This window comes from Planococcus citri, chromosome 3 (genome assembly GCF_950023065.1).
Source record: "Planococcus citri chromosome 3, ihPlaCitr1.1, whole genome shotgun sequence".
Classification (NCBI taxonomy): Eukaryota; Metazoa; Arthropoda; class Insecta; order Hemiptera; family Pseudococcidae; genus Planococcus; species Planococcus citri.
In genome coordinates, this window is record NC_088679.1 from 71,309,725 (window position 1) to 71,335,433 (window position 25,709).

Consider the following 25,709-nt stretch of genomic DNA (forward strand, 5'->3'; position numbering starts at 1 on the left):
TTTTAGCAAGATAACAACATCCTTTTTGTTTTACTTGGCGGAGAATATACCTACCTATCGCGTGAAATAAATAGTTTCTCGCTATATGAACGTTTGTTACATACCAGATATATGTATACTGTTGTATCATCTGCCTAATTAAGTATAAACACTTTGCCAATTTAGTTATGAAAATTTAATAGTTTTTAACTTTTATTTGATCTCTGTTTTCCCAAAACTTCTGGACATACAAAATGGCGGCTCGTATTTGTGAATTAATTGCCGTCCTGCTCATTTGGATTGCTGCTGAGGTAAGGAATTACAATTCGATTAACATCACATAAAAACACAAGCGTATAGGTATGTACTTAAGTACCTACTTACCTACTGACTTATCTATGCTTACCTATTGTGTTTAACTCACATCTTCACATGAACAGAGAATTATGTAAAATAAGTTATTCAATCGTTCCAAATAAAAATAATATGCCTAAATATCGTTTTGTGGTTCAGATTTTCCCGAGTGCGGAAGCTGAGCAACTTTTATACCAGAATTTTCGATGCAATAATGGAAAATACATTAAAAATAGTTATTTTTGTGATGGTGACCATAACGATTGTGATGACAGCGACGAATCTTTTGGATGTAGTAGAGTATGTCTTGTAAACTATTCAATTTTACGTTTGAGTTGCATGAAATGCGCCAACTTTATATCAAGGTAGCACCCGGTGCTCCTTTGTATGAAAATAGACACCCTACTGATGTTAATTTATGTTAATTAAGGAACACTGCGGGCCAGGTAAATTCACTTGTTCCTCTGACTCAGTATGCTTGGATATAACTAGGCGTTGTAACACCATTTATGACTGTGCCGATCATTCAGATGAATTGAACTGCGGTAATATGTACCTACTTACTGTATCAAGTATTTATGATTCACTGAAGGATATTTCAGGTTTAGGTACCGATTTTGCCGTTTGCTAAAGTTTTAATCTCACGCAGAAGATTTCCTGAACTTCTTTATGGTGGAATTTTCCAAGTTACCGATAGAAAAGAGTCCAAACGAAGGACATTGCGTATTTTTTTCTCTCTTATATCAGCAGATACCTACTAGATACCTAATTATTTACCTACAACGTGTCATATGTCACTTTGCAAATTGCAGGAATTGAATTTTCCTGAATTTTCAGTGGGCGATGAAACTAACATTAAAGATTGCTCACTGTACAAAGGAAAGTTTTTATGCACGGACAAACTTAAATGTCTCGATTACAACTACACTTGCGATGGTATATGTCACTGCTTCGATTGCTCAGATGAAAATGGCCATTGCAATGAAACAGGTAATAAGTAGATAAATAGATAGGTCTATGCACATATTATTATGCTCGAGATGAATCAAGTAGTTACTTATGTTTTATAACATGGGAATCATCCCATGGGTAAATACAAATTTGAATACTTAGAATGGGTAAACGATTATTTTATATTGTTTTTTTTTATACCGAATTCACAGATACTAATTCATGCCGTCCGTGTTTAAATTTTTGTTTACCAACCCCTATTGGGCCACAGTGTCCTTGCAATTTGGCAAATTACAAATCTACCGAATTTTGTAAAAACATTAGTCAAGGTATGCTATTTGTATGTAATAATATATGCGTTAGTTGCGTACGTTATACGTACAATCAAATATAGTAATTCACATCTACGTACCTACTTATTGCGTACTTGCAATAAAAAATTTTAAAAATACATTTTATAGTAGGTACCTACAATGTTTATTTTATTTTTTACAGAAATTGAAGATTGCACTGGTTTGCAGCATTGTGAACAAAGTTGTTCTGTGTACCGTCACAGAACGAGATGTTTGTGTTTTGAAGATTTTCATGAGGTGCCTGGCTCCAGAAATCCGCATCCCAAATGTAGGAGCAATGGTAGGTCTAGATATCTAAGGATATAAAAATTCCGAAAAACAATAGGCACTGAAACTTGAACAGGTGCCATGTTTTCGACATTTAAGTACTTCTGAATGGATGATCCATGCCAAATCAAACACAAATTGTACGATATGGCATCAATTCTCTTTTAATATTTTGCATGGATGTAAAGGACATCAAACGATGACGAATGTCGCATACCTACTTACATCTTCATTGAAAATGTGATTTTTTACATTTCCTGAAAGTTACCTTATCTACAAATTAGTTGAAAAATAAATTTTATGAACTCACACTTTATTAAAAAAAACACCTTTTACGATACAAAACTTTAATGAGAGTAAATTCTAAATTAATACATGAGCGTGAGACGCGTTTTGGTCTGCTGCCTCTGCTCAGAGACCATTTTCAATCACGAATGAGAGAGAATCGTCATATCATGTAGAAGATAACTAGGAAGAGATGCGTCATACAAACATAAAGAGGGGAGATAAATAAGTATACAAGAGTCAAAATTGCGTCGTAAATTTAATATACAGGTAGGGGGTGATTCAGAATAGGTAGAAGTGAATTGATAGCACTGTTAGGTGAAACATCATTGACCATTTATGGAACTTTGTGCCGCTCTTGTGACGTTTTATTTCGATGAGCTCAAGGGTACTGAGGAGATGACCTTTTTCCGCAATATGTAGTATTTGTATTCCTGAGTCAGGTAAAAAGTTGTGGCCAGAATTAATGAGATGATCAGCAAAATTACTTTTTCCCAGATGATTATTTTTCCAAGCTGCTAAGTGTTCATTTAACCTTTTTTTGAAGCTTCTCCCTGTTTGGCCAATATAGGTAGGTGAGCAATTGTTGCAGGATAGTCTAGCTATAAACACCACTTTTGTCCATTTTGGGGATTTTATCTTTGGCATTACACAATAACAACCCTAGGGAATTTGTTGAAGTGCAGGCAATCTGAATGTCATCGTCACCATTATGTTTGAACACCTGAACCAATTTTGATGTTGAATTTGCATGGAAATTGAATTTTTTGAATTTTTCTTCCTTTTTGGTGCAGTGTTGATCAAAGTAGTGTTGACGGTGAGTAATTTTTCGAACCGTATACAATTTAGCAATTTGAAAACCAGCGTTTTTGGGTAACCATTATTCTGGGCAATGTGGATGATAGTGTTGAGCTCTTTTTTGTAGGTCTTGGTTGTGGAAAATGGAGTATTTAGAAGGTGATGTATCATGTATTGTATACCAGAAGTTTGATGAGAGTGGTGGTGAGCTGATGTGCTTTGAATTAAGATGTCAGTGTAGGTTGGTTTTCTATAAACGTCATATCTACATTGGTTTTCATGTAACGAAATGGTGAGGTCAAGAAAATTCAGCGTATTTCCACCTACTTCCATTGTGAATTTTATACGGTTCGAAAAATTACTCACCGTCAACACTACTTTGATCAACACTGCACCAAAAAGGAAGCAAAATTCAAAAAATTCAATTTCCATGCAAATTCAACATCAAAATTGGTTCAGGTGTTCAAACATAATGGTGACGATGATATTCAGATTGCCTACTCTTCAACAAATTCCCTAGGGTTGTTATTGTGTAATGCCAAAGATGAAATCCCCAAAATGGACAAAAGTGGTGTTTATAGCTAGACTATCCTGCAACAATTGCTCAGCTACCTATATTGACCAAACAGGGAGAAGCTTCAAAATAAGGTTAAATGAACACTTAGCAGCTTGGATAAATAATCATCTGGGAAAAAGTAATTTTGCTGATCATCTCATTAATTCTGGCCACAACTTTTCACCTGACTCAGGAATACAAATTCTACATATTGCGGAAAAAGGTCATCGCCTCAATACCCTTGAGCTCATTGAAATAAAACGTCATGAGACTCTGACGAGAGCGCCACAAAGTTCCATAAAAGTATGGTCAATTGTATATTAAATTTACGACGCAATTTTGACTCTTGTATACTTATTTATCACCCCTCTTTATGTTTGTATGACGCATCTCTTCCTAGTTATCTTCTACATGTTGCGACGATTCTCTCTCATTCGTGATTTAAAATGGTCTCTGAGCAGACCAAAACTCGTCTCACGCTCATGTATTAATTTAGAATTTACTCTCATTAAAGTTTTGTATTGTAAACGGTGTTTTTTAATAATCAAAATGTGCGAAAAAGGTGAAAACTACACGCGAACTCACACTCCTGGACAGTGGCGGATTTAATAAGCGGCGAAAGGGGCAGTAGCCCCCTGGGCCCCAAGGGAAAATGGGCCCCCAAGGTACATTTGGGCCCCACAAAAGTAATTCAAATGATAGTTTTTTATTGCAGAATGAACGACCTAGGTATGTAATTAGCGATGTCATTTTTGCTGATTTAATAACACAGACATAATCCAATAAAATAGAGGAGTACCTCTATACCTACCTAGTACCTACTAGCTCGAAAATACAAAATACTTTTATGAGTTTCTTCTTATTATGATTTGGAGTTTTCATCGTGTAATTCATATAACACATTCTGCGTATTTCCAGACCTGTGCACTGAGGAGACAAAGGGGATTTCCCCCGCGGGCCCGAGCTTATTTGAAAGCCCGACGAGGGCTCGTGAAAAATTCCATTCTCAAAATCCTTATTTTTTTTCAAAAGCTTTTGCCCTCGCTTCGCTCGGGCCAATTTGATTTCCTTCTTTCCGCTTAAAATTAAAAAAAAACCATTGATGAAATTTAGGAAAAGTTGAAATCAAAAAAACCAAATTCTCACTTTCACCCTCGCTTTGCTCGAGCCAGATCGTTCTTCATTTCTTTTCTCTGACCAAAGTTCAAGAGTAACAAAATTGACTTCTCCTACTGACATCAAAAATAATGTTATTTTACTACAAATTTTAATACAAAAATCCAATGCATTCAAATCTAAACTGTCAGAAACTCCCAATTTTTTCTGAAATATCAGAAAACGGCATATTTTTTGCAGAAAATTCGGATACAATTTTTGATTTTTGCAAACATATAGGTTGTTTTGAGCATATAAATGTCCCAAAAAAATGAAGAATTGTGAATTTTCAGGGGCTTTCGCCCTCGCTTCGCTCGGGTCTTATTCATGTTTTTTTGAACATTTATTATAATTTCCTGAAAACTAAAAATGCTGAAGCCATTAAAATCAGTTTTTTGCATCTTCAAGAATGATGTTGTTTTACGTTTCTATTCATCAATTTTTCACAGCTTTTGCCAAACTAATGTTGAAATTTTTAAGTGTTGAAGCTATGAAAATCAACTTCTGGCGTCAGTTATTCAACTTTTCAAAACATCAACTGTTTCAAAGCTTTTGCCCTCGCTTCGCTCGGGCAGATTTAAATTCTGCTAAGCAATTTTTCATACATTTTGAAGAATGAGAAACTTAATTCAGAAATTCAATAAACATAACCAAATCAATACAGGGTTGGTATCGGTGTGAAAAAGTGCGAAACAACAAAAACAGTGCAAAATTTCTCTACAAATATAGCACGAAATAGCGAAAGAAAGTGAGAAAATTCATTTTAAAATTCCATAAAAAGCACAGAACTTTGGCGTTGAAATTTTTTACATTAAAAATTATTTTTTTATACCTCCAAAATTGTATATTTTCTAAAGCTTTCGCCCTCGCTTCGCTCGGGCAAATCAAAAATTTTTTCAGCAAGTCTGTTGAATACTTAGTTTTAAATTTTCAAATACGAAGCTCGTAATTACAAAAAATTGAATTGTTCTATTGCAAAGTTGGTATACTAAAATACACAATCAAAAAATCGCACCTTTTTCTTGATATCTAAGTACCTCTTTTGTGTGTTTTTTTTTGGGAGGCGTTTGGTTTGTGAAAATAAAGTTGAAAATTAATGATAGCTGGAAAAATCCGGGAGAGAATGAGAGGGAGGAATATGGGGTAAAAAGTTGGGAGAATTTCAGCGTCTCTCCCCCTGGACAAACCACTTCCGTCACGCCTCAGAACCGATTGAATTTGAAAAATGTCGAGATAAGAAAAACCGAATTCTTCCATTAAAATTGATGTTGTTTCAAGTACTTTTCAAAACACAAATTTTCCAAAATCAAAAACTTTTGCCCTCGCTTCGTTCGGGCCATTCAAGATGCTCCTTTTGATAATGTTATGAATATGAAAATTAAACATAACAGAACAATTTCAGAAATATTTATACTCATAATACTCACAGCATAAATGAAAAATGCAAATGCAAGGGTTAAAGACAAGAATGAAGCATGGAGCACATTTTTAAACTCAGCACCCTAGCAAACCTGTTACACAATATTTCACTTGATAATTCAACTTTGGGCCCTTTTTTGCAATTTTCCCCCTGGGCCTAAATCCTTAAATCCGCCACTGCTCCTGGAATATTGGGACAACCACTTAAAAACAGACGAAGAGGTTCCTAATAAGCTTCCATTAAATTTACATATATAGGTGGGTAATTCTCAGAAAAAGGGAAAATTCGTGTACATGGCAAATTTCTCAACGGTTTTAGCATGATTTTTTTTTTTTTTTTTGGTCCATTCAAGAATGACCCCGCACACATTTCACACATGGTATTGAGGTTTTTAGACCCTCCTTTCATTGGTGTACATTTGATTTTATACCCCAAATTGAGGCCAACACTAGAAAAGGGATCTGGGACACATATACAAATGATTCCCACTTGAAATTTTCCAAAAAAATGATTTTCGTTTTTCAAAATTATGCATATCAAAATCGACCCTTTTTCTGAGAATTACCCGTGTGCTTAATTTTATTTTTGGCCCTTTCTCAGTGATTTGAAATTTTCGAAGAAAATCGATCGAATTGCTGGATACTCCAGAAGGTTCAAAACTAGCAGTTGTTGAATGTGAAAAAATGATTCACATTTGTTCACTTCGCTCGAAAGAATATATGTAATCTTTACAACGTATAAAAGTTGCCCTTTTAAAACAGCTTTTTAGAATTTCTCAACTTCGTCACGTCTCTGATTTCCATCGACTCGTCAGACTCAGACCCCTTGTATATGTTTTCCAATGTGTCAACATCTGATGTACCTACCTATATTTATCTTTCAAAAGCTAAATATTAAGCTGGCTTTTTCCTATTTTTATCTTACAGAATGGCTTGGAAGCGCATTGCTTTACTCAAGTGTATCAAAAATCAAATCATTGAATTTGACGTACCCGAAAGAAGCTCGAACCATCCAACGTGGATTTAATCATGCGAGTAGCATTTTTGTTCTAACTGGCGCTAATAATTACGCGTATTATACAAGCTTTTATCACAAACGATTATGTATTTTCAAAACTTCCATCAATAATGGAGAGACAAATCTGATCATTCAATCAAGTACGTCAGCATTTTATTTTACGAAGACAGTGCCTACTTGGTTAACACTAATGTAAATATTTGTTTTAGGTTCTTCTATTACTTCTTTGTCTGTTGATTGGATTACCGAAAATATATATTTTACAAGTAACGGATCATTGTCAGTTTGCACTAATGATGGAAAAGTTTGTGCTCAACTGGAATGCTGTGACGATGCAGATAATGTTGCTCTGGTCCCTGACTTTGGGTTAGTTTTTGTTGTTATTTCAAAGACATAAATAGGTAGGTACTTACTTAATGTAGGTGCAGATATTATGTGTTTATTAATTATTAGGTTCAGTTAATTTTTTAAAAAATAATGCACATTCCTATTAATTCCCTATTCGCTGTAAAGTACCTATTCATCTGAATTTTTCAATGTCTTTTCAATTGAAAATTTTTCAACCTTTATTTCAAAGCAAAGTAATCACTTAGTTATCTGATTTGAACAGACAAATGTACTTCTCGAAAAAATCGATTTTTAAAAACGAAAGAAATATAATGAAATCAAACATGGATGGTTCAGAGAAGGATTTTCTAGTCGATGCAAATTTTGTTCATCCTATTTCTTTAGCGATAAATCAAGAAAAGAAGACTTTATATTTATACGAATTAAGCACTAATTTACTCTATTCCATCTTGCTTCTTGAGTCCAATAAAGAAGTGAGCATGCAGCTTCAATTCAGAGTAAGTATTTAACAATAGGTAAAAAACACTTCAAGTTGATACCAGCCTACTGAATTTATATAACTGTGATTCACAGAAGTATGATTTCATCTCAGTAGTTGGTCGATCGTTCTCGTCTTTCGCTGCATTTGATAACCGGGTATTTTTCTCAAACCTCAATCATGACAACGTTATTTACTTAATAGGTATAGGTAAAACTCTCAGTACCGCACTGTTTTCAGAGCGGTATTGTTACACTTTACCGGCTACTTTCAGCAGTACGGTACTGACGCGAGTTTATCAGTGACACAACCGTAATATCAACAATACCTATGTGAGTATGCATAAAATGGCGATTAGTGAATCTTTATAACATTTTTCAGACGTTTTTGAGCGAATCTATTCTAACTGAACTATTAAATTAAATATTCTTCTGTACTTTCAATACTATGATTAAGGATTTGGGCCAGTTCATTCCTCATATTCGTACATATTCGATGAAATTTAGTTTCAACTTTCAAAAGATATCAAGTTACGTTGTTAAATTCTTTTATGAATAATTTTTTCAAAGTAAGAACATCATAGACCACAGTACCTGTTGATAATTCCTTGGGAGAGTTGATTTACAAACAAAACACACATTGAGAATGATCAAGTGAAGTGTAACTAATTTCGAGAATAAACGGTAATACATAATATGAGTATATAAGTACTTTGGTAAAATTCACATCACTTTGTTATCATCACATTATAAACAAAACAAAATTCATTTTCTGATACCTAGATAGAAATTGAACATCCACGATTTATTTCAAAACTAAACGAACTAAACGAAGTAAAATTCACTCAAAGAAGTAAGAAATCACATGTACGTAAATCTGTAATCTACTTTCAGCCAGTTCATTCGAAGGTATTCGATGAAATTTGTGTTCAAAAGATATCAAGTAACCATGTTTTAAAATTCTTTTTTGAAGAATAAATTGTATGTACGAGTACATAACTAAACTACTACGTACTTCAGTAAAATTCACATCACTTTGTTATCATCACTTCACATTTTAATGTAAATACTAAAAATCGAAATTGATTTTGTGAATAAATAAACTAAAACAAAACGGAATTCATTTTCTGATAGATAAAAATCAAACACCCATTGCTTTATTTCAAAATTAAACGAATAAGAAGAAAGAAATTCATATTCAAGAAATCAAAATCACTACCACATGTACGTACGTTATCTTTTCTATCTACTGAAAAACACGCTTCGAATGTAAAGCAGGGTTGCCATTTAGATAAATAATTAAAGAACTACAATTGTAATTTTTTTTACATTTTTGTGTAATTTTGTACGCATAGTGACTTAAAGACAACTGCCTTGTTTTAAACAGTGAGGCACTGAGAGCTTTACCTATACTAATTAAGTAAAACATATTACTCAACGATTCGGCAAATGTACGTGAACACCAACTCGTGTGCTTTGCAACGCTCGCCTTCGGCTCGCGCTGCAAAAATCACACTCGTTGGTATTCACGCACTTTACCGAACAGTTAAGTAATATACTATTACTCAGCTATTGATACCGAAATTGAACGCAACATGTATACGATATCGGAATTTCATACAGACTTGGAAGCAAACACTGTAACAAACTTATACGCCTATAATCCTTGTTTTCAGCGGTTAAGTAAAAATAATGTAAGTAAGTATTTCAACTGTGTAGGTGTAGGTACATACCTATGTACATACATAGATACCTGTTAGTAGATTAATTTTTCGTTTCATTGCAATGATTTTTGACATGTACAGCTAGTAAAGGAATAATTAATAGGTGATGATTTTAATTTCGTAACCTGTTTTTGATGTTTAGACTAAGAATCCTTGCGAGAATGTATCATGCTATGGCCTATGCTTACTACGTCCAATTCCATCGACAAATCGATTAAATTACACGTGTATGTGTCAGAATGATTCCTCCACAAATGGCACTCGTTGGTGTAATAGTGATTCTGCCGAATCAAACGAAGCTGAAAAACTACCGATAAACGAACAATTCTCTCCAGTTACCAGAAGAGCTGAAAATGGAATGGCAACTCGAGCATTTAAAAATTCTTCTCGAAACATTAAAGAATATGTAGGATCTGTATCAACACAAAAATATGATCATCCAAGTTCTATGGATTCTACTTCAACGGCACCGGAGCAATATTCATCAAAATCTGATATAATTTTGGGTTTCATGTCGGGCGTTGCCCTGATATTAGGCGTTATTGTTTTGTATTTTATTTTTGAAAAAGTGTCCTCGAACAGATTTCATCGACAAGTGGCAATCACTGAGTTGATGGATATACAGTAGATGTGCTTGTGTGACTACTTCAGTATGAGGGCGTGTTGATTTGCCATCTTTTTTGTCTTTGTTTTAGGTGATAAAATTTAAGTACATAAAATATTCATCGATATCCAAGTAGGTAAGTACATAAATAACACTAGACAACTTTTTTGGTCAAAAAATTCAAACAGATTTTTATTGGCGCAATGTATTCTACACACCAAGGCGACAAAAACGTGATATGAATTTTTTGAAACCGGCTCATTAATTTGCAACCACTTAACAAAAAATACACAAAAATTGTAGATAGAGAAAAAAGCTTGAAACAAAAGTTGTAAAGAGTGAAAAATTACAGAATTCTGTCTAATCACATTTTGAAACTGGTTCATTGATTTGCATTCAGCAAGTAGTTTTTGACAATCACCTAAAAATTGGAGATGGAGAAAAAAATTGAAACAAAAGCTGTAGAGCGTGAAAAATTGAACCATTTCGCTGATCATATTTTGAAACCGGTTCATTAATTTGCAACCAGTTATCAAAAATTAGCTAAAAATAGGCGATCGAGAAAAAAGCTTGAAAAAAAAATTGTAGGGCGTAAAAAATTACACATGTTCAATCACATTTTGAAACTTTTGAAACCGTTCATTGGTTCGCATTTAGCAACCAGTTTTTGACAATCGCCTAAAAATTGAGAGATAGAGAAAAAAGTTTGAAACTGTAAGTTGTAGAGTGTGAAGAATTGAACTATTTTCGCTAATCAGATTTTGAAACCAGTTCATTAATTCGTAGCAAGCCGCCGAAAGTTACCCGATTGCAAATTAATTAGCCATTTTCAAAATCCGGTCAGCAAAATTGCTTCAATTTTTCACGCTCTACAACTTTTGTTTCAAGTTTTTTTCTCTAGGTATCTTTATCTATTAATTTTCAAGTGATTGTCAAAAACTGGTTACTAAATGCGAACCAAGAACCGGCTTCAAAATGTGATTGAACAGAATTGTGTAATTTTTCACACCGTACAACTTTTGTTTCGAGCTTTTTTCTCTATCTACAATTTTTGTGTATTTTTTGTTAAGTGGTTGCAAATTAATGAACCGCGGTTTCAAAAAATTCATATCACGTTTTTGTCGCTTTAGTGTGTACAATGCATTGCGTCAATAAAAACCAGTTTGAATTTTTTGACCAAACCGGTTTTCCAATTTGTGGACACCCTGTGCATGGGTCTGCACTTTTCAAGGTCGTTTTTGAAAGCCCTTATTTTTCACTACTCAACGCTGCTTCATTCATCTCGCTAGATCTTTCCTCTTGGAAAAGAGTCCAAAGTGAGGATGATATTGTGTATTTTTTGCTCTAATTAAGTGTATCAGTAATTCAGTATCTAACTGTAGGTACTTACTACTTACCAACAAAGATGCTTAGATGTCTCGATAACAACTACGAATGCGATGAAAGATGTCATTGCTTCGATTGCTCAGATGGGGATATTCATTGCCAAGAAAGTTGTGAGGGTTGTGGTACTTCAACTGCACCTTTCAGTTTTGAAAAGGTGTCCTCGAACAGATTTCATCGACAAGTGGGAATTACTAGCTGAGTTGATAGATATAGATTGCCATCTGTTTTGTCTTAGTTTTAGGTAGGTAATAATATTTAAATATAATACCTACCTATATTAAATATCCAAGTAGGTACAGATAGGTGAATGATTAGACCTCCATAATGAAATTCGATTTATAGATAGGTACCCTAATTTTTGTGTTTAGGTTTTATTCCCCGCTTCATCTTGACTAATAAATCTCATTCAAAAAATCTGTTCATATTAGTAAAGTGTAGAACGCTCAAGTTCTGAGGTTTTTCTTCCTTAATTTTCATTTTTATAATTAGCAGAAAATAGGTAATTAAGTATGTTTAAAAGGTAATTGTTAATCATTATTAAGAGTAGGTATTTCTGTATCGGTAACTCATTTGAAAATAAAAACAATGTAAAAAAAATATCTACCACATGTTGGTCTGTGAGGCCCCAAACCTCAGGAGCATGAGTGAAAATCCCCCATCTCTCTCTATTGTTTACTTACTCGTAATTCAAACATTTCCATGCTATATGGAACTTACAGGCTACCCCTTCCCTTTCATGAAGTGAAAAATGAGAAACAATGTCACATGGTGTTGATAACGAACGTGCTAAGAAAACCTGTAAACACGTTTTGTTGTTTGTTTCTCGAGAAAGAAAAAAAGAAAAAAATAAATCGAAAAAAGAAGAAGAGATGAAAAATCATCGCGTATAACTGGTTTTTCAAGGTCAGACTCCATCTCGATTGCGAGTTGATTCAGACTGAATTTTCGGTACCTACCTACCTACCTACATAAGTACTTACTAAGAAATTTGTTAGCTAAACTGATTAAATTTGTACACAAGATACATTAATTATCCTTGGAAGAAGCAACGAGTATCGTTTAACATAGAACACTATCGACAATCTCTTCTCAAATTTAACACGATGAGGTATTTCCGGACGAATTTTTCTCGATAAATTTTCTCCTTTTCTGTATGATTCATTCGCAATTTTAAGAAAATAAAAAATAACTAGGTTCTAACCATTAATTATGTTACAAATTGTACATACTGTTATAAAATACGCGTAGATGTGTAGCATACCTCACCTATACCTAGATTATATACAGCTACAGGTGAATAAACGTTTCAAGGTGCCCAAATATTGATGAATCGAGTTATGTAGATGGAGAGAGACAGATAGATACATGTGTATTGTGTACCAGTGCGCGGCGTGTACCTGTTTCCTTTAATGATAGGTAAGTAGTTAGGTGGATATGTTTTTCAAGCAGATATCACGTTTTAAGATGTACCTACTGCAAATACGACAAGATTTTCATATCAGATGTTATTCATTCGCGTTCTATCGTCCGGCTAGGTACGTATAATCAATGATGCTGGAATTCTCCGTTCGCTTTTAAAGTGATATGACGAACCGAGTTTCGGTTAGTTTCCGCGAGTAGTTTGTTTTTCAATGTTTTGAATTTAAATTTTAACATGATTAGTTTGAATATTTATCAAGTGTTAGTTTCAAGTTGCTGGATACTTCAGGTAAATATTGAATCGTAGAATATAAATTTATTCAGAATATCCTCAAAGCATGTTTGTATAATAACAGTGTAAAAGTTACAATAATATCTGAAAATAGCTAAAATAATAATAATAATAATAATAAATATGTATACAAAAAGGTACCTAATTTAAAAAAATCCGACAAAAAAAGCATGTTCCATAATACATAGAACTTTTTTTTTTCGATTGCTCTGAAGTACTCACAAGGGAACTACCCAAGTTGTGACGCGCTGATCGAAAAAATTTGTTCACAGGAGGATAGAGCATCAAAAAATATATTATGAGCCGAAATTTTAGCTGCTGAAGTTCACGAGGGGAAAAGTTAGGGATGTTTGAATATCGCAAAATCACAAAAATACACAAAAATACACTGCAAAAAATATAAAAATTGAAATCATTCGGCACCCTGTTTACTTCAGCAGCTAATTTATTGGCCACGGTGTACCATTGATATGTGACGCCTTATGGTGGACAAGTCGCCGCGATCTGCGTGTAACACCTTGGGGTGTGAATTTTTCCCCACCCCCTAATTTTGGGCGAAACTTTTGAAAGAAAATTAGGGGCATGTGATATATCGAATTGCATGTTTTTGGTGACGCTGAATACGAATATGACGTCAGATTTTTGATTGGACAAGTCTTTTCGATCTGCGTGGGTAATACATTGAGGATGAATTTTTCCCCACCCCATAATTTTGGGTGAAACTATCGAAAGAAAATCTGGGGCATGTGATTTATCGAATTTTATGTTTTTGGCGACGCTGAACACGAATATGACGTCAGATTTTTGGTTGCACCCCATTCCCCAAAGGGGTAAAAGTTCAAAAAAGTGTTTTCCCTCGTGTGTCACAAGCGAATCTAGGCGACTTGTCCACCCTTGGACATCATATATCGACTATGGTTCATGATAAAAAAAAAATTAGCTGCAAAGCAAATAGGATGACGAGTTATTTTGATTTTTAATTTTTTAAATTCTTTTCAATAAGTGAAAAATTCATCCCAAGGTGTTACACACGGATCGCAGCGACATATCCAATCAAAAATCTGACATCATATTCGAATTCAGCGTCACAAAAAACATATGTACTAAGTATTTCATGTGTTGCACGAACAAAACACTTTTTTGGACTTTGACATTTTTGGGGAGGTTCTGGGGGCAGTGGATGGGGTCCAATCAAAAATCTGACGTCATATTCGTATTCAGCGTCACCAAAAACATAGAATTCGATATATCACATGCCCCAGATTTCATTTCGATAGTTTCGCCCAAAATTATGGGGTGGGGAAAAATTCATCCTCAATGTGTTATCCACGTGGATCGAAAAGACTTGTCCAATCAAAAATCTGACATCATATTCGAATTCAGCGTCATAAAAAACATACTACCTATATTTCATGTGTCGCACAAACAAAACACTTTTTTGAACTTTTACCCCCTTTGGGAACATGCGGGGGGCCGTGGGCAGGGTCCAATCAGAAATCTGACGTCATATTCATGTTCAGCGTCTCCAAAAACATAGAATTCGATATATCACATGCCCCAGATTTTATTTCGATAGTTTTGCCCAAAATTAAGGGATGGGGAACAATTCATCCTCAATGTGTTACCCACGCGGATCGAAAAGACTTGACCAATCAAAAATCTGACATCATATTCGAATTCAGCGTCACAAAAAACATACTATTTCATGTGTCGCACAAACAAAACACTTTTTTGAACTTTTACCCCTTTGGGGAGGTGCTGGGGGCCGTGGATGGGGTCCAATCAAAAATCTGACGTCATATTCGAATTCAGCGTCACAAAAAACATACTATTTCATGTGTCGCACGAAAAAAACACTTTCTTGAACTTTTACTCCCTTTGGGGAGGTTCTGGGGGCCGTGGATGGGGTCCAATCAAAAATCTGACGTCATATTCGTATTCAGCGTCACCAAAAACATGCAATTCGATATATCACATGCCCCTGATTTTCTTTCGAAAGTTTCGCCCAAAATTAGGGGGTGGGGAAAAATTCACCCCCCCCCCCAAGGTGTTACACGCAGATCGCGGCGATTTCAATTTTTATATTTTTTGCAGTGTATTTTTGTGTATTTTTCGATATTTAAACCCCCCTAACTTATCCCTCCGTGAACTTCAGCAGCTATAATTTTGGCTCATGTCACACCGTGGGTAGTTTCCTTGTGAGCAATGTGATGAAAACGTCGTTTACTTTTTGAAAGACAATTCATTTTTTAGATCATTTCTCAAATTTCGGTCCTTTTTCAAATTTCTATGTACTGAGCAGTCTGTGATCAAAAACGAATTCTGACTCTAGTTTTTCAAGAATGTGATTTTGCCCCTTTCAATTTCCATATGTAGGCAACGCCATTATGAAAATTGGTTCATAGCAAAACTCGGTTGTATCCATCCCAAAACTGAACCTTATTGCCTTCCACTCACAAACCTCATTGAACGCATTGTATGTTCCAGGTGTATTCAAAGCTGTTTTCGTCTGGGTGGGTCGACGCCGACGAGTCGTGGAACCCAGCGACAGCGTCGACGTACCCATTACGGAACTCATCTTTTCCTATTCATCCAGAGAGACATTTCCGTTGCAAGGATGGAAACTACATCTCTAGCGATGACTTTTGTGCAGGTAATCTGACTAATGGACCAGTATATACGATCATCATGAGTCCTGAACGTACTATAAGTGTACAGTCGTTTTGTCGTGATGGAAGTCATAATTCTCATGGATGCGATGAAATGGTAAAACTTTCAAATGGCTATAGCTTTCAGCTCCCAAAAATCTTTGGCATTCAGGTTTTAGCTTTCGAATTTTCAATTCTTTTTTTTTATAACGTAAATTGAGAGGAAAATATTTGATTTCTTTTTAGAACGTACCTATGCACCTTACCTACTTACTTACGTACCTACCATATGTATTTTTCAAAACCTTTGTATTTATAGATGTGCGGCAGAAGTAAATTCAAATGTGATAATGAATCGTGTTTGAGTATATCAGCTCGTTGTAATACGATTAAAGATTGCTCAGATGGATCTGATGAATTGAACTGCGGTGAGTAAATCCTTCATCAATGTGGTCTCTCTCTGGAATCGCCATCGAGTATTTACTTTATGCTTAAAACATGTTACAGGAGATGAAATAAATGTTGGAAATTGTTCATTGGCTAGTGGGAAATTTTTATGTCATGATAAGTTAAGATGTTTGAATTTAGAGAAGACTTGCGATTACGAATGCAATTGTTTCGACTGCTCGGATGAAAGTGATAATTGCACATCGATTAGTAAGGAATACTTTTGAATTATTACATATTTAGTTCTAGATGTAAGTTGATCTGGATCACGAAAAAAAAAATGTAGGTACTTAATACAGAGATTTTGACTAAATTCAGTGATAGAGATCCTAATTTTCAATTGAAAATAGCTTAGAAAAAAATTAAAATATTCAATGAATTTGGTCAAAATTTACCGGCTTAAAAAAAATTGTTGGTCCACAATTGCGAGAAAAAAAAATATTGAACGATAAGATGTACCTAGATAGGTAGTGTACATTATATTGATATCTTATTTGGTTGTTTTTTTATACGATAGATTACGAATTGCTAGACAAGTGTCCCAATTCTTACTTCAACACCCCGAGTGGTCCTATGTGCTTGTGTGATCCAAACAAACCTGAAATGAAGAATTTATGCAAAGGTTAGTAGTACGTGTAGCTTACATACCTACCTATCAAATTCTAAAAATAATTACCCATTAAATATTCTTGGAACGAATACCTAACTGACAATGAGCCAATCGGCAAACACTTTCGATGTTCAATTTGCAGAAGTTGAACCATGTAGAAAAGAGAATTCTTGTAGCCAAAGGTGCTTTCAATTTAGAAGTAAAATGTTCTGCTCGTGTTATGACAACTACACATTTACTGAGGTGCGCAGTAGTTCAGGTTTTATATGCGTAAGTAAAGGTAGGTAAAGATATTCATTTGTTTTTCGTTTTGAATTTTCTTAATTTAAAAATGTTCCTCAGCCTCGGTCCTATCTACAAGTAAGTAGATAGGGAGTGAAGGCATTTTCCGTGGTTTTTATTTTATTAAATTTTTTTTTTTTTTTTTTTTTTGCAGTATCCTACGATAATTTATTAGCGTATGCGACTTCGACTGCGATAAAAATCGTCAACATGACTTCCGGTGAAAATATATTCACCAAGAAGAAAGTGCAGTGTGACGAAGTCGCAGGCACACGTGACCATCTGTATTACACAACTTACGACGACAGTGATAGAAAATCAATTTATAAAACTGCTATTTCATCTGGAGCTACAACGAAGGTGATTCGATCGAGTAAGGATTTCTAATTTGAATATTGGAATTTTGATATATACCTATGCGAATGATCGGCTTATCTTACATAATTTTCGACAGAGTCTACCATCGTTTCATTGGCAGTAGACTACATCACTGACAATCTGTATTTTACCACAAATACGTCGTTATCAGTTTGTTCAAGCGATGGCAAAATTTGTTTGCAGTTGAAATGCTGTAACGTGAGATATGTTGCTTTGGCTCCAAAATTTGGGTAAGCACTGAAGCATGTTTTAAACTTGTCAAAAATTGGCTGGGGAAAAAATGTTCAAGTGAATATTTTCAAATACGTAAAAATGTTTTATGAGCTGAAAAAGTCAACTTGGTGACAAAATGTTTGAAAATAAAGCTATAATTTTTCAAAGGGTATTCCCGAGTCAAATAGGTGAAAATTTTGATTGAACATTGTTGCACACCTCTGAAAAAAATTGTAAACCCGAAAATTTTCCTCCTACCACACTCCCTTGTCCACAATGACGAAAAAGCATATTTTTCGGAAAAGAAATTACACTTCAACGAGTTTTGAATGAAAAATATTTTACCCAAAATAAGTACAGAAAGCAGTACGAGTCTATCCACATGAATTTGTTCGAAATTTTTTGCACCGAGGGGGGGAGGTATACATATATCTTAAGGTGAGTACTATTCTTGGTCATTTTTTTTCAAATATTTCTCCAGGTGAGTCTTCTTCAAAAACTCAAAAAACTTTTTAAAATGTGTTTTTTGTGTCATGTCATAGCATTATGTCAACAAAATAAATAGAAGTATCGTGATTGAAGTTCGGAAATTTTTCACGAGAACCTTGAAATGGCGTAGAAAATGCATGATTTCTCAAAACGCTTATTTTGGACTCATAGGCACCTCACCGCCTAATTTTGGATCTGAAAAAGGCTAACAATATGGGTGTCGTTTTCATATGAATCGAACCCCCTTGGACTCTTATAAAGGTCCCATTTGGGGGAGGGGGTAGATTGTCCTGAAATTGAGTTTTCGTGGAAAATGTTTTATTATAGCACTACCTAAACCCTGTAATTTCCTTGATCAATACGCCTCACTCCTCCTCCTTTATCATATCTTTGAAGACTTTGGACTTCATATTCTGGGGTGCTCCTTATTATTTTGAAAAGTTGGAATTTTGTAGCTCCCACCCCCCAAAAACATGACCTCAGGTGAGAAAATGATTTCCTATTTTTTATTTTTCCCCTATCTGTGAAAAAGTGGTGCCGGTAGCCCCCTAAGTGGGGAAAAAATAAAAAAAAATCAAAAAAAGTTCTATTCATGAAAATTTTTTGTTTCTGCGCCAGAATGTTTCTAAATAATCTCCTTTTTAAGAAAAAAATTTCCCCGACCCTTCAAACCATATTGGCCCCCTAGTAAGGAGCCCCTCAAAGTTGAAAAAAATCACAAAAAATGATAATAAATCAAAGTTATGGAAAATTTGATGAAAATATCTTATGTCCACATTAGAATTGTTCTACATAACCCCATTTTCAAGAAAAAACCATTGTTGGAACCCCAAATGATTTTGGCTCTCTTGCATGGAGTGCATCAAATTTGGGAAAAATAAAAAAAATGATTATTATAAATTGATGTCTGTAGAAATTTTTTGAAAATTTTTTATTTATGTGTAGAATCTTTCTGAATAAGCACCTTTTCAAGAAAAACCTTCCCCCCCCCCGGTCTCCCAAATCATGTTGGTTACCTTTGAAGCCCCTCGAAGTTGAAAAAAATCACCAAAAACAATGAAAAATTCATATTAAGTACCTATACAAATTTTTTGATAATGTTTCATTTCTGAGCAGAGTACTTTTAGATAACCACTTTTTCAAGAAAAGCACACTTTTGTCCTCCAAATAATGGTGGTCCATTTTTATGAGACCACCAAAATTGAAGAATATTGAGAAATATGAAAATTGATGTCTATAGGTACTCGTAATTAGGTGAAAATTTTTCATCTCTGTGCAGAATGCTTCTAGATAATTCTTCTTTCCAGAAAAACTTTTTCTCAGTCCCCTCTACAATGCTCACCACCTACATTAGATGATAGAGTTCCACAAAGTTGATTTTTTTTTTTGGAATGGAGGTGAAGTCTCCTCTGCAAAGATAGTTTCAAGTCATGGATATGTTTTTTTTTGCTTCAAACTTGAAAATTAAATCTCATTGATAGGGATTCTTGACGATTTTTTCCAAGTTTTCAAGTCTTACATACATTACAAAGTATCAGAACGTCAATAAGTCTTCTGTGAAAATTTGACATAATTTTATTACAAAACATCCACTTCAATGTTTCTCAATGTCAAAATTCAGAAATTCTTTTTGTCTACAAGTTTTTAAAGGTCTGACATAGGTAGTGCTTTTCTGATGAAGATCGACCAAATCCGAGAATTAAAATATGGAAGAAAAAAATGTAATATTATTCATTTTTTTTTCATTTTCTGGGGAAGGAGACAAGTTCCAGGTTCCACCTTTTCATCATGTAGACAGGTCCATAAAATATTTAATAGTATTTCTAATGAAAATAGATCAAATTCAAGGATTATGATGTGAAAAAAAAATAAAAATTTCAATTTTTCTGATTTCTTTCATATTTTGAGATTGGGGGAGGGGGGAGAGACGTGCTCCCTAGCACGATTCATTTTTACTAACGTGATTGAAGAAGTTTTTCTCGTGAAACCCTATAACAATTTAGGGCGTCATTAAACTATTACTTTCAGTCTGAAAGTTGAAAGTTCTCTTAAATGTATGGACCGATTTTTTTTGAAATTTTTCTAATGTAGATGCGGCCTATCATGAGGCGTTCAATATGGTATAATTATAACAAGAAACTAATTAAAACGCGGATTCGCAATTACAAAATAACAATATTAAACTGATAAAAACCAATTATTTAACAGTAGTAAAACATTCCTGTCTTTCTGACGAAGTTTAAAAGATGCCAAAATGTACAAAAACTCAATTTTTTGGTCAATAAAAGACTATTGAATTAGAACGATTCAGCTTATTGTTGAGGATTGTATTAGTATACCTAATTTGAACGTTCAAGATAGGAGCCAAGCCAACCCTCGTTCCTCACTCTTCTCTCGATTTCATCTTCACAATTATTCACACTATTTAAAACTCGGCTCAAACTCAGCTGTTCGTATATATATACCTACATACCTATACCTACATACCTATACCTAAACTTATAATTACTTATCTATGCAGATTGATGTTTTACGTGAAAAAATCCGATTACCAAGATGATAAATTCATTATGAAGTCTGCAATGGATGGTTCAAATGAAGATTATATGGTAGATGGTGGTTTCCGTCATTTTACTCCGTTAGCAGTTGACGAATCGACTCGAAAATTATACTGGTCACAACAGGAAGGAAATGAAATTTGGTCACTCTCGTTCGATGAAGAACGTGCAGATGTGAGTTTGTATCTAAGTATTTAATGTATAGGTACCTAGATAAATGTACATTTACTGGGAAGTACGATATAGGTATGTCAGGTACTATAGGTACCTACCTAGTTAAAACACGACTAACACCTCTTATCATCTGCTCATTTCAGTTACGATCGATCAGATATCACGGCTACTTGAATTATTTCACTGTCCTAGATAGCGAATTATTTTTCACGAAATTTGGTGATAATGAAATCTACAGAGTCCAGAACGTCGAACGTTATGCAAAATACATTAAGAAATATCGCGAATTTGGATACGCAATTATTGATTCTTCAGATGGAATTTTCGACGAAAACAGACATTTCGTCGGGTCTCCAGCTGGAAAAATATATTCTCCACGTACTACAGTAATCACGTTATCTGACAGTAACGCGACACGATTGGTTGATAACAACGTTACTTTTGCCATTAAGAATCTATTCGCTTACAATCGTCAATGGAACGCTTTAAACAAGGTAGGTAATAGGTAAGGTATATACAAGGCAATTTTTCAGTGTAAACTTACTTCATTCAATTTCCCATTTTCATCTCATGTATAAAGCGAGGAAGAAAATTGACGATAATGTTTTTCAAATGTCATGTAGAATCCTTGTTCGAAGACGTCGTGTAACGGCTTATGTTTGATACGTGGGCCATCATCGATGAATACCTCCAATTTCGTTTGCGTTTGCGAGAATTTGGCCTTGAAAAGTGATCAAAACTGGTGCAACGATTTTCATCAACGAAGTAATCCTATCGCGATGGAGGATTTAAGGGATGCAGAAGCTGGTGAAAACGAACCGTTATTGTTGAAGAGCCAGAGTGAAGAAACTCATGGGGTGTTTATGGTATCTGCTGTGCTGATGGCTGTGTTTATTTTAAGTCTGTTAGCGTTCGGAGTTCATTTTATGAGTAGAAAACAGAGCTGGCCTGAATATTATGATTCTTTACGAAATTATTGTAGATTTAACAAATCTATCGAACGCGTTGATATAACCAATCAAGTAGAGTTGTAGATTTGATGTGATCTTATTTTATCTGTGATAGAAATTATAATTACCTATTCAAAATGTTAAGGTTTACTAGGTATTTGTATACTGATATGCTATCTGTATGAAATCTCGGAGCATTTATATGTATTTAGTTATTTAAAAATAAATAAGTAGATAGGTAACTACTTATCTACATCATATTTTTGAATGTTCTTGTTTCTCATTCTTTATTTAGCATACCCGTACGGAAAAATACTATGGTTGACTAAAGTCAACTATAGTTACCATGCAAATTTTTGTAGTCAACTATAGTACATCTTAGTCAACTATAGTAACTACAAAAATTTTCATAGTGAACTATAGTTACTACGATAAATTTTTGTGGTCAACATAGTAAGTTGTAGTCAACTATAGAAACTACAAAAATTTTCATAGTCAACAATACTAACTATGAAAATTTTCGTAGTCAACTATAGTAACTACCTATAAAATAAGAATTTCGCGAAAATTTTGTAAAAATTACAGTGAAAATCATTTTTTTTTAAATTTAAAGAGGAACACGTTTTTTTATTTGAGGACATGAGTATTTATGACACAATTTGTTGGAAAAAAATCGACACACATTTTATACCTATCCAAATTCAGATCCGATCATTTTTTTGTAGGTTTTTGAAGGACTTTGCTCCATAAACCTGCAAGTGTAAAAAATTTTAAAGATGAAAATTAAAATATTAAAACATTTTCATCGGGTATTTTGGAAAAATGAAATTAATTTTTAAAAAAAAATCATCACACTATACCAAAATTTTAGCTGAGTTTTTTTTCCAAGTGCAGCCTAATAATTCATATTACATACCCAAATAAATCACTTATTTAATTTATCTAAAACTATTCATCATATGGTATTCAAAATAATTTTTATCAACTTTCAAAAACGTATCATTAAAAAAAAAAAAAAAAAAAAAAAAAAAATCAAAAAGTTGAAAATTTACTAAGTCCAGACCTAAAAGGCTAAAAGTATAGAATATATACACAAATAAACCCTCTCTCCATAAGTAGCGACTTGGCCGAGTGGGTTAGACGGACGATAAAACAAACGTATGTTGCGTGATGTGTGGGTCGGTGGATCGAGCCCCGGTAGGGCCACAATTTTTTGAAATTTTTTTTTCATTTTTTTGAAATTTTATTAGCTTACAATGCCTGAAAATACGCAATTTATCAATGGACATTCCATTATCAGTGTTTTAACGCAATTTTTTACCTAAAATTTTGGTACTACACTGAACTATACTATACTATGATTTACTATAGTAACTATAGTCGCGAAAATACTATAGTTACTATACTATGATTTTTCGTATAGTCAACCATGGTTTTTTTCCGTACGGGTATGCCCATTGCGTGGGGGCGAAGTAAACCAATTTTAGTAGGAGGGGGAAAATCTTGAAAATACTAACCCCAACATCGCAAATTTTCCAATAACTTAGCTATTTACTAGGTATGTACTAATGTGCCTACTTTTATAAGATGATCCCTGCATATTTTCATGCCCTCTCAACATGGTATCTTGAGGATGTGAAAAATTTGTGAATAATTTGTACGCACTTTGCAATTAAGTAGAATTCAATTAATTTTTTATTAGCAAAAAAACTCAATTGCAATCACTTTTTCATTGTCGTCATCGTACTTTCATCAATAATACATTATCCAATCAGTGAGTAGTAAGTAACTATTTCATCTATAAGCCAATCAGCGATCAGATTTTTAAAATGTTAAGCAATATGCAAAAATAATTGGCTGTGTTTATGTTTGTTTCTAAATTCCGAATTCAATTTAAAATTAAATTATTTATAATACTTACCTATATTGATATAAAAGTCGTCGGAAATTTTATGAAAATCGGGCATCTTTCTAAGAATCAATATAAGAATTGAAACAGTAAATTCAGAAAAATCAATTCTCAAGTTGATGGTAAATGTCTGAGGTGAGATTATATTGATCATACCATCAAGATTTGTTGAAGAAACATTCAAAAGCATAGAGCATTCGATCACCCAATGAGCAAATGTAAATGCAAAAACTCTTTTGCAATCAGCGAATAGCTGATAGCTTGTTTTGTATTAGTACCCATTTAGATACAAGTACCTAAGTATTATTAGGTAATGCTTTGTTTATGTCAAATGAATAAATGTGATGCGCTCTGTGAAACAGCCAAACAGGACCACAAGTCGGAAAAATCAAAATTGATTTTTTTTTGCTTAATTATTAGAGGACTTCATTCCAAACATTTTGAGATAAAAATATCGAAAATTGGTTGAAAAATACCTGAGACATGGCGCCTCAAAGTTTTAATTTTGAAAAAATGCTTTTTGAGAAAAATCAGTTCAAAGTTTTTTTGCATTTCCGAGCACATATTATTTTTTTACTTCAAAACCACTTTACATATCGATCTGAAATTTTAATATGTGTATCCTAGGTACCATGCGATGCTGTAAAAAAAAAAATACGTTATATGGATCAATGGTTCTGATATTATGCAAGGCATGCATAAATTCATTACTCACAAAAGTAGGAAAATGACACAAGAAATTTGGAAAAAAACGTAAAAATGTGGAAAAAGTGATAATTTTACAAAAACTCATGACTTGAAACAGAAATGAGTGAAAAAATTTTTTTACAATTTTTGCCAGCAGCTGTACTCGAACCCGAGACCTCCAGCGTGCCAAACTGTCACCTCCATCACCCAGCCACCATAAACATTTCCAAAAATGGGTTTTCTAATGGTATACAACTAATTTTATTGTGAAACTAACATAAATAACAGGAAAGAGCAGAAAAACATCACCAAAACGTGATTCCTGACTTGTGATCCTTTATAAAAATCTGATATGCGCTTTTATAACACATAATTACAGACGAACCAGGGATGGAAGAGCCAGGAGCGAGCCGGAGCCAGAGTCTGAAAGGGCCGGATTTTTTGAGGAGGTAGACCCAGAGCCAAGAGCCAAATAAATGAAAGGGCAGAAAAACATCAAGAGCTCTCTTGCAAAAGAGCTCCTTATTTTACTCAAGAGAGCCATCATCATAAGGAGTCTTTAACCTGGAAAGAGCCAGAGCCAAGTGGGAGCCCACAACATTTTTCAGGCTCTTTGGCTCCCTAAAAGTAGAGAAAAAAGTTTAAAAATGCGCACAATTTTATCAAAAATTCAACTTTTAACTCACATTTGTGAAGAAAATAAAGAATTTCCAAGTTTTTTCCTCATTGAGAAATGAAATGAAAATAAATGCAGTGTATTTTCATTTTTTTCATTGTTTTTCACGAATTTTGAACTCTAATTTAAAGAGCCAAGAGCCAGAGCTGGAGCTGGAGTGGGAGCTGAGAAATTGGAAGAGAGAGCCGAGAGTCAAAGAGCGGAGTCAGAAAGAATTGAGGAGGGAGTGAGGAGCCAAAGAGCTCATGTAAAGAAAAAGAGCCAAGAGCCAAGAGCGAGCCAGAGCTGAAACTTGCGGGGAGC

The 25,709-nt window shown here is 34.1% G+C and overlaps 2 protein-coding genes across 6 annotated transcripts; both read left to right on the plus strand.

The window, feature by feature from the left end:
• The first annotated feature begins 31 nt into the window (after positions 1 to 31).
• Positions 32 to 12,840, plus strand: LOC135838863 (vitellogenin receptor Yl-like). Of its 5 annotated transcripts, none has more exons than XM_065354665.1 (12): positions 32 to 290; positions 493 to 633; positions 764 to 878; positions 1,171 to 1,323; positions 1,497 to 1,613; positions 1,780 to 1,917; positions 7,045 to 7,275; positions 7,345 to 7,501; positions 7,746 to 7,980; positions 8,057 to 8,119; positions 9,530 to 9,658; positions 9,827 to 12,840. In XM_065354665.1, exons 1-11 carry the CDS (start codon positions 234 to 236, stop codon positions 9,602 to 9,604), a joined length of 1,482 nt encoding a protein of 493 aa, XP_065210737.1. In that variant the 5' UTR covers positions 32 to 233; the 3' UTR covers positions 9,605 to 9,658; positions 9,827 to 12,840. The 5 variants fall into 5 exon arrangements, with proteins under 5 accessions (XP_065210737.1, XP_065210736.1, XP_065210739.1 ...); XM_065354664.1 differs by having other exon boundaries at positions 9,530 to 9,654; XM_065354667.1 differs by having other exon boundaries at positions 9,584 to 9,658.
• A 357-nt stretch (positions 12,841 to 13,197) lies between these two features.
• On the plus strand, positions 13,198 to 22,402 carry LOC135838843 (vitellogenin receptor-like). Its single transcript, XM_065354635.1, has 11 exons — positions 13,198 to 13,382; positions 15,873 to 16,151; positions 16,353 to 16,461; positions 16,541 to 16,690; positions 16,998 to 17,102; positions 17,233 to 17,370; positions 17,527 to 17,745; positions 17,827 to 17,980; positions 20,974 to 21,184; positions 21,328 to 21,678; positions 21,808 to 22,402. The coding sequence occupies exons 1-11, from the start codon at positions 13,329 to 13,331 to the stop codon at positions 22,216 to 22,218; spliced, it is 2,181 nt and encodes a 726-aa protein (XP_065210707.1). The 5' UTR covers positions 13,198 to 13,328; the 3' UTR covers positions 22,219 to 22,402.
• The last annotated feature ends 3,307 nt before the right edge of the window (positions 22,403 to 25,709 follow it).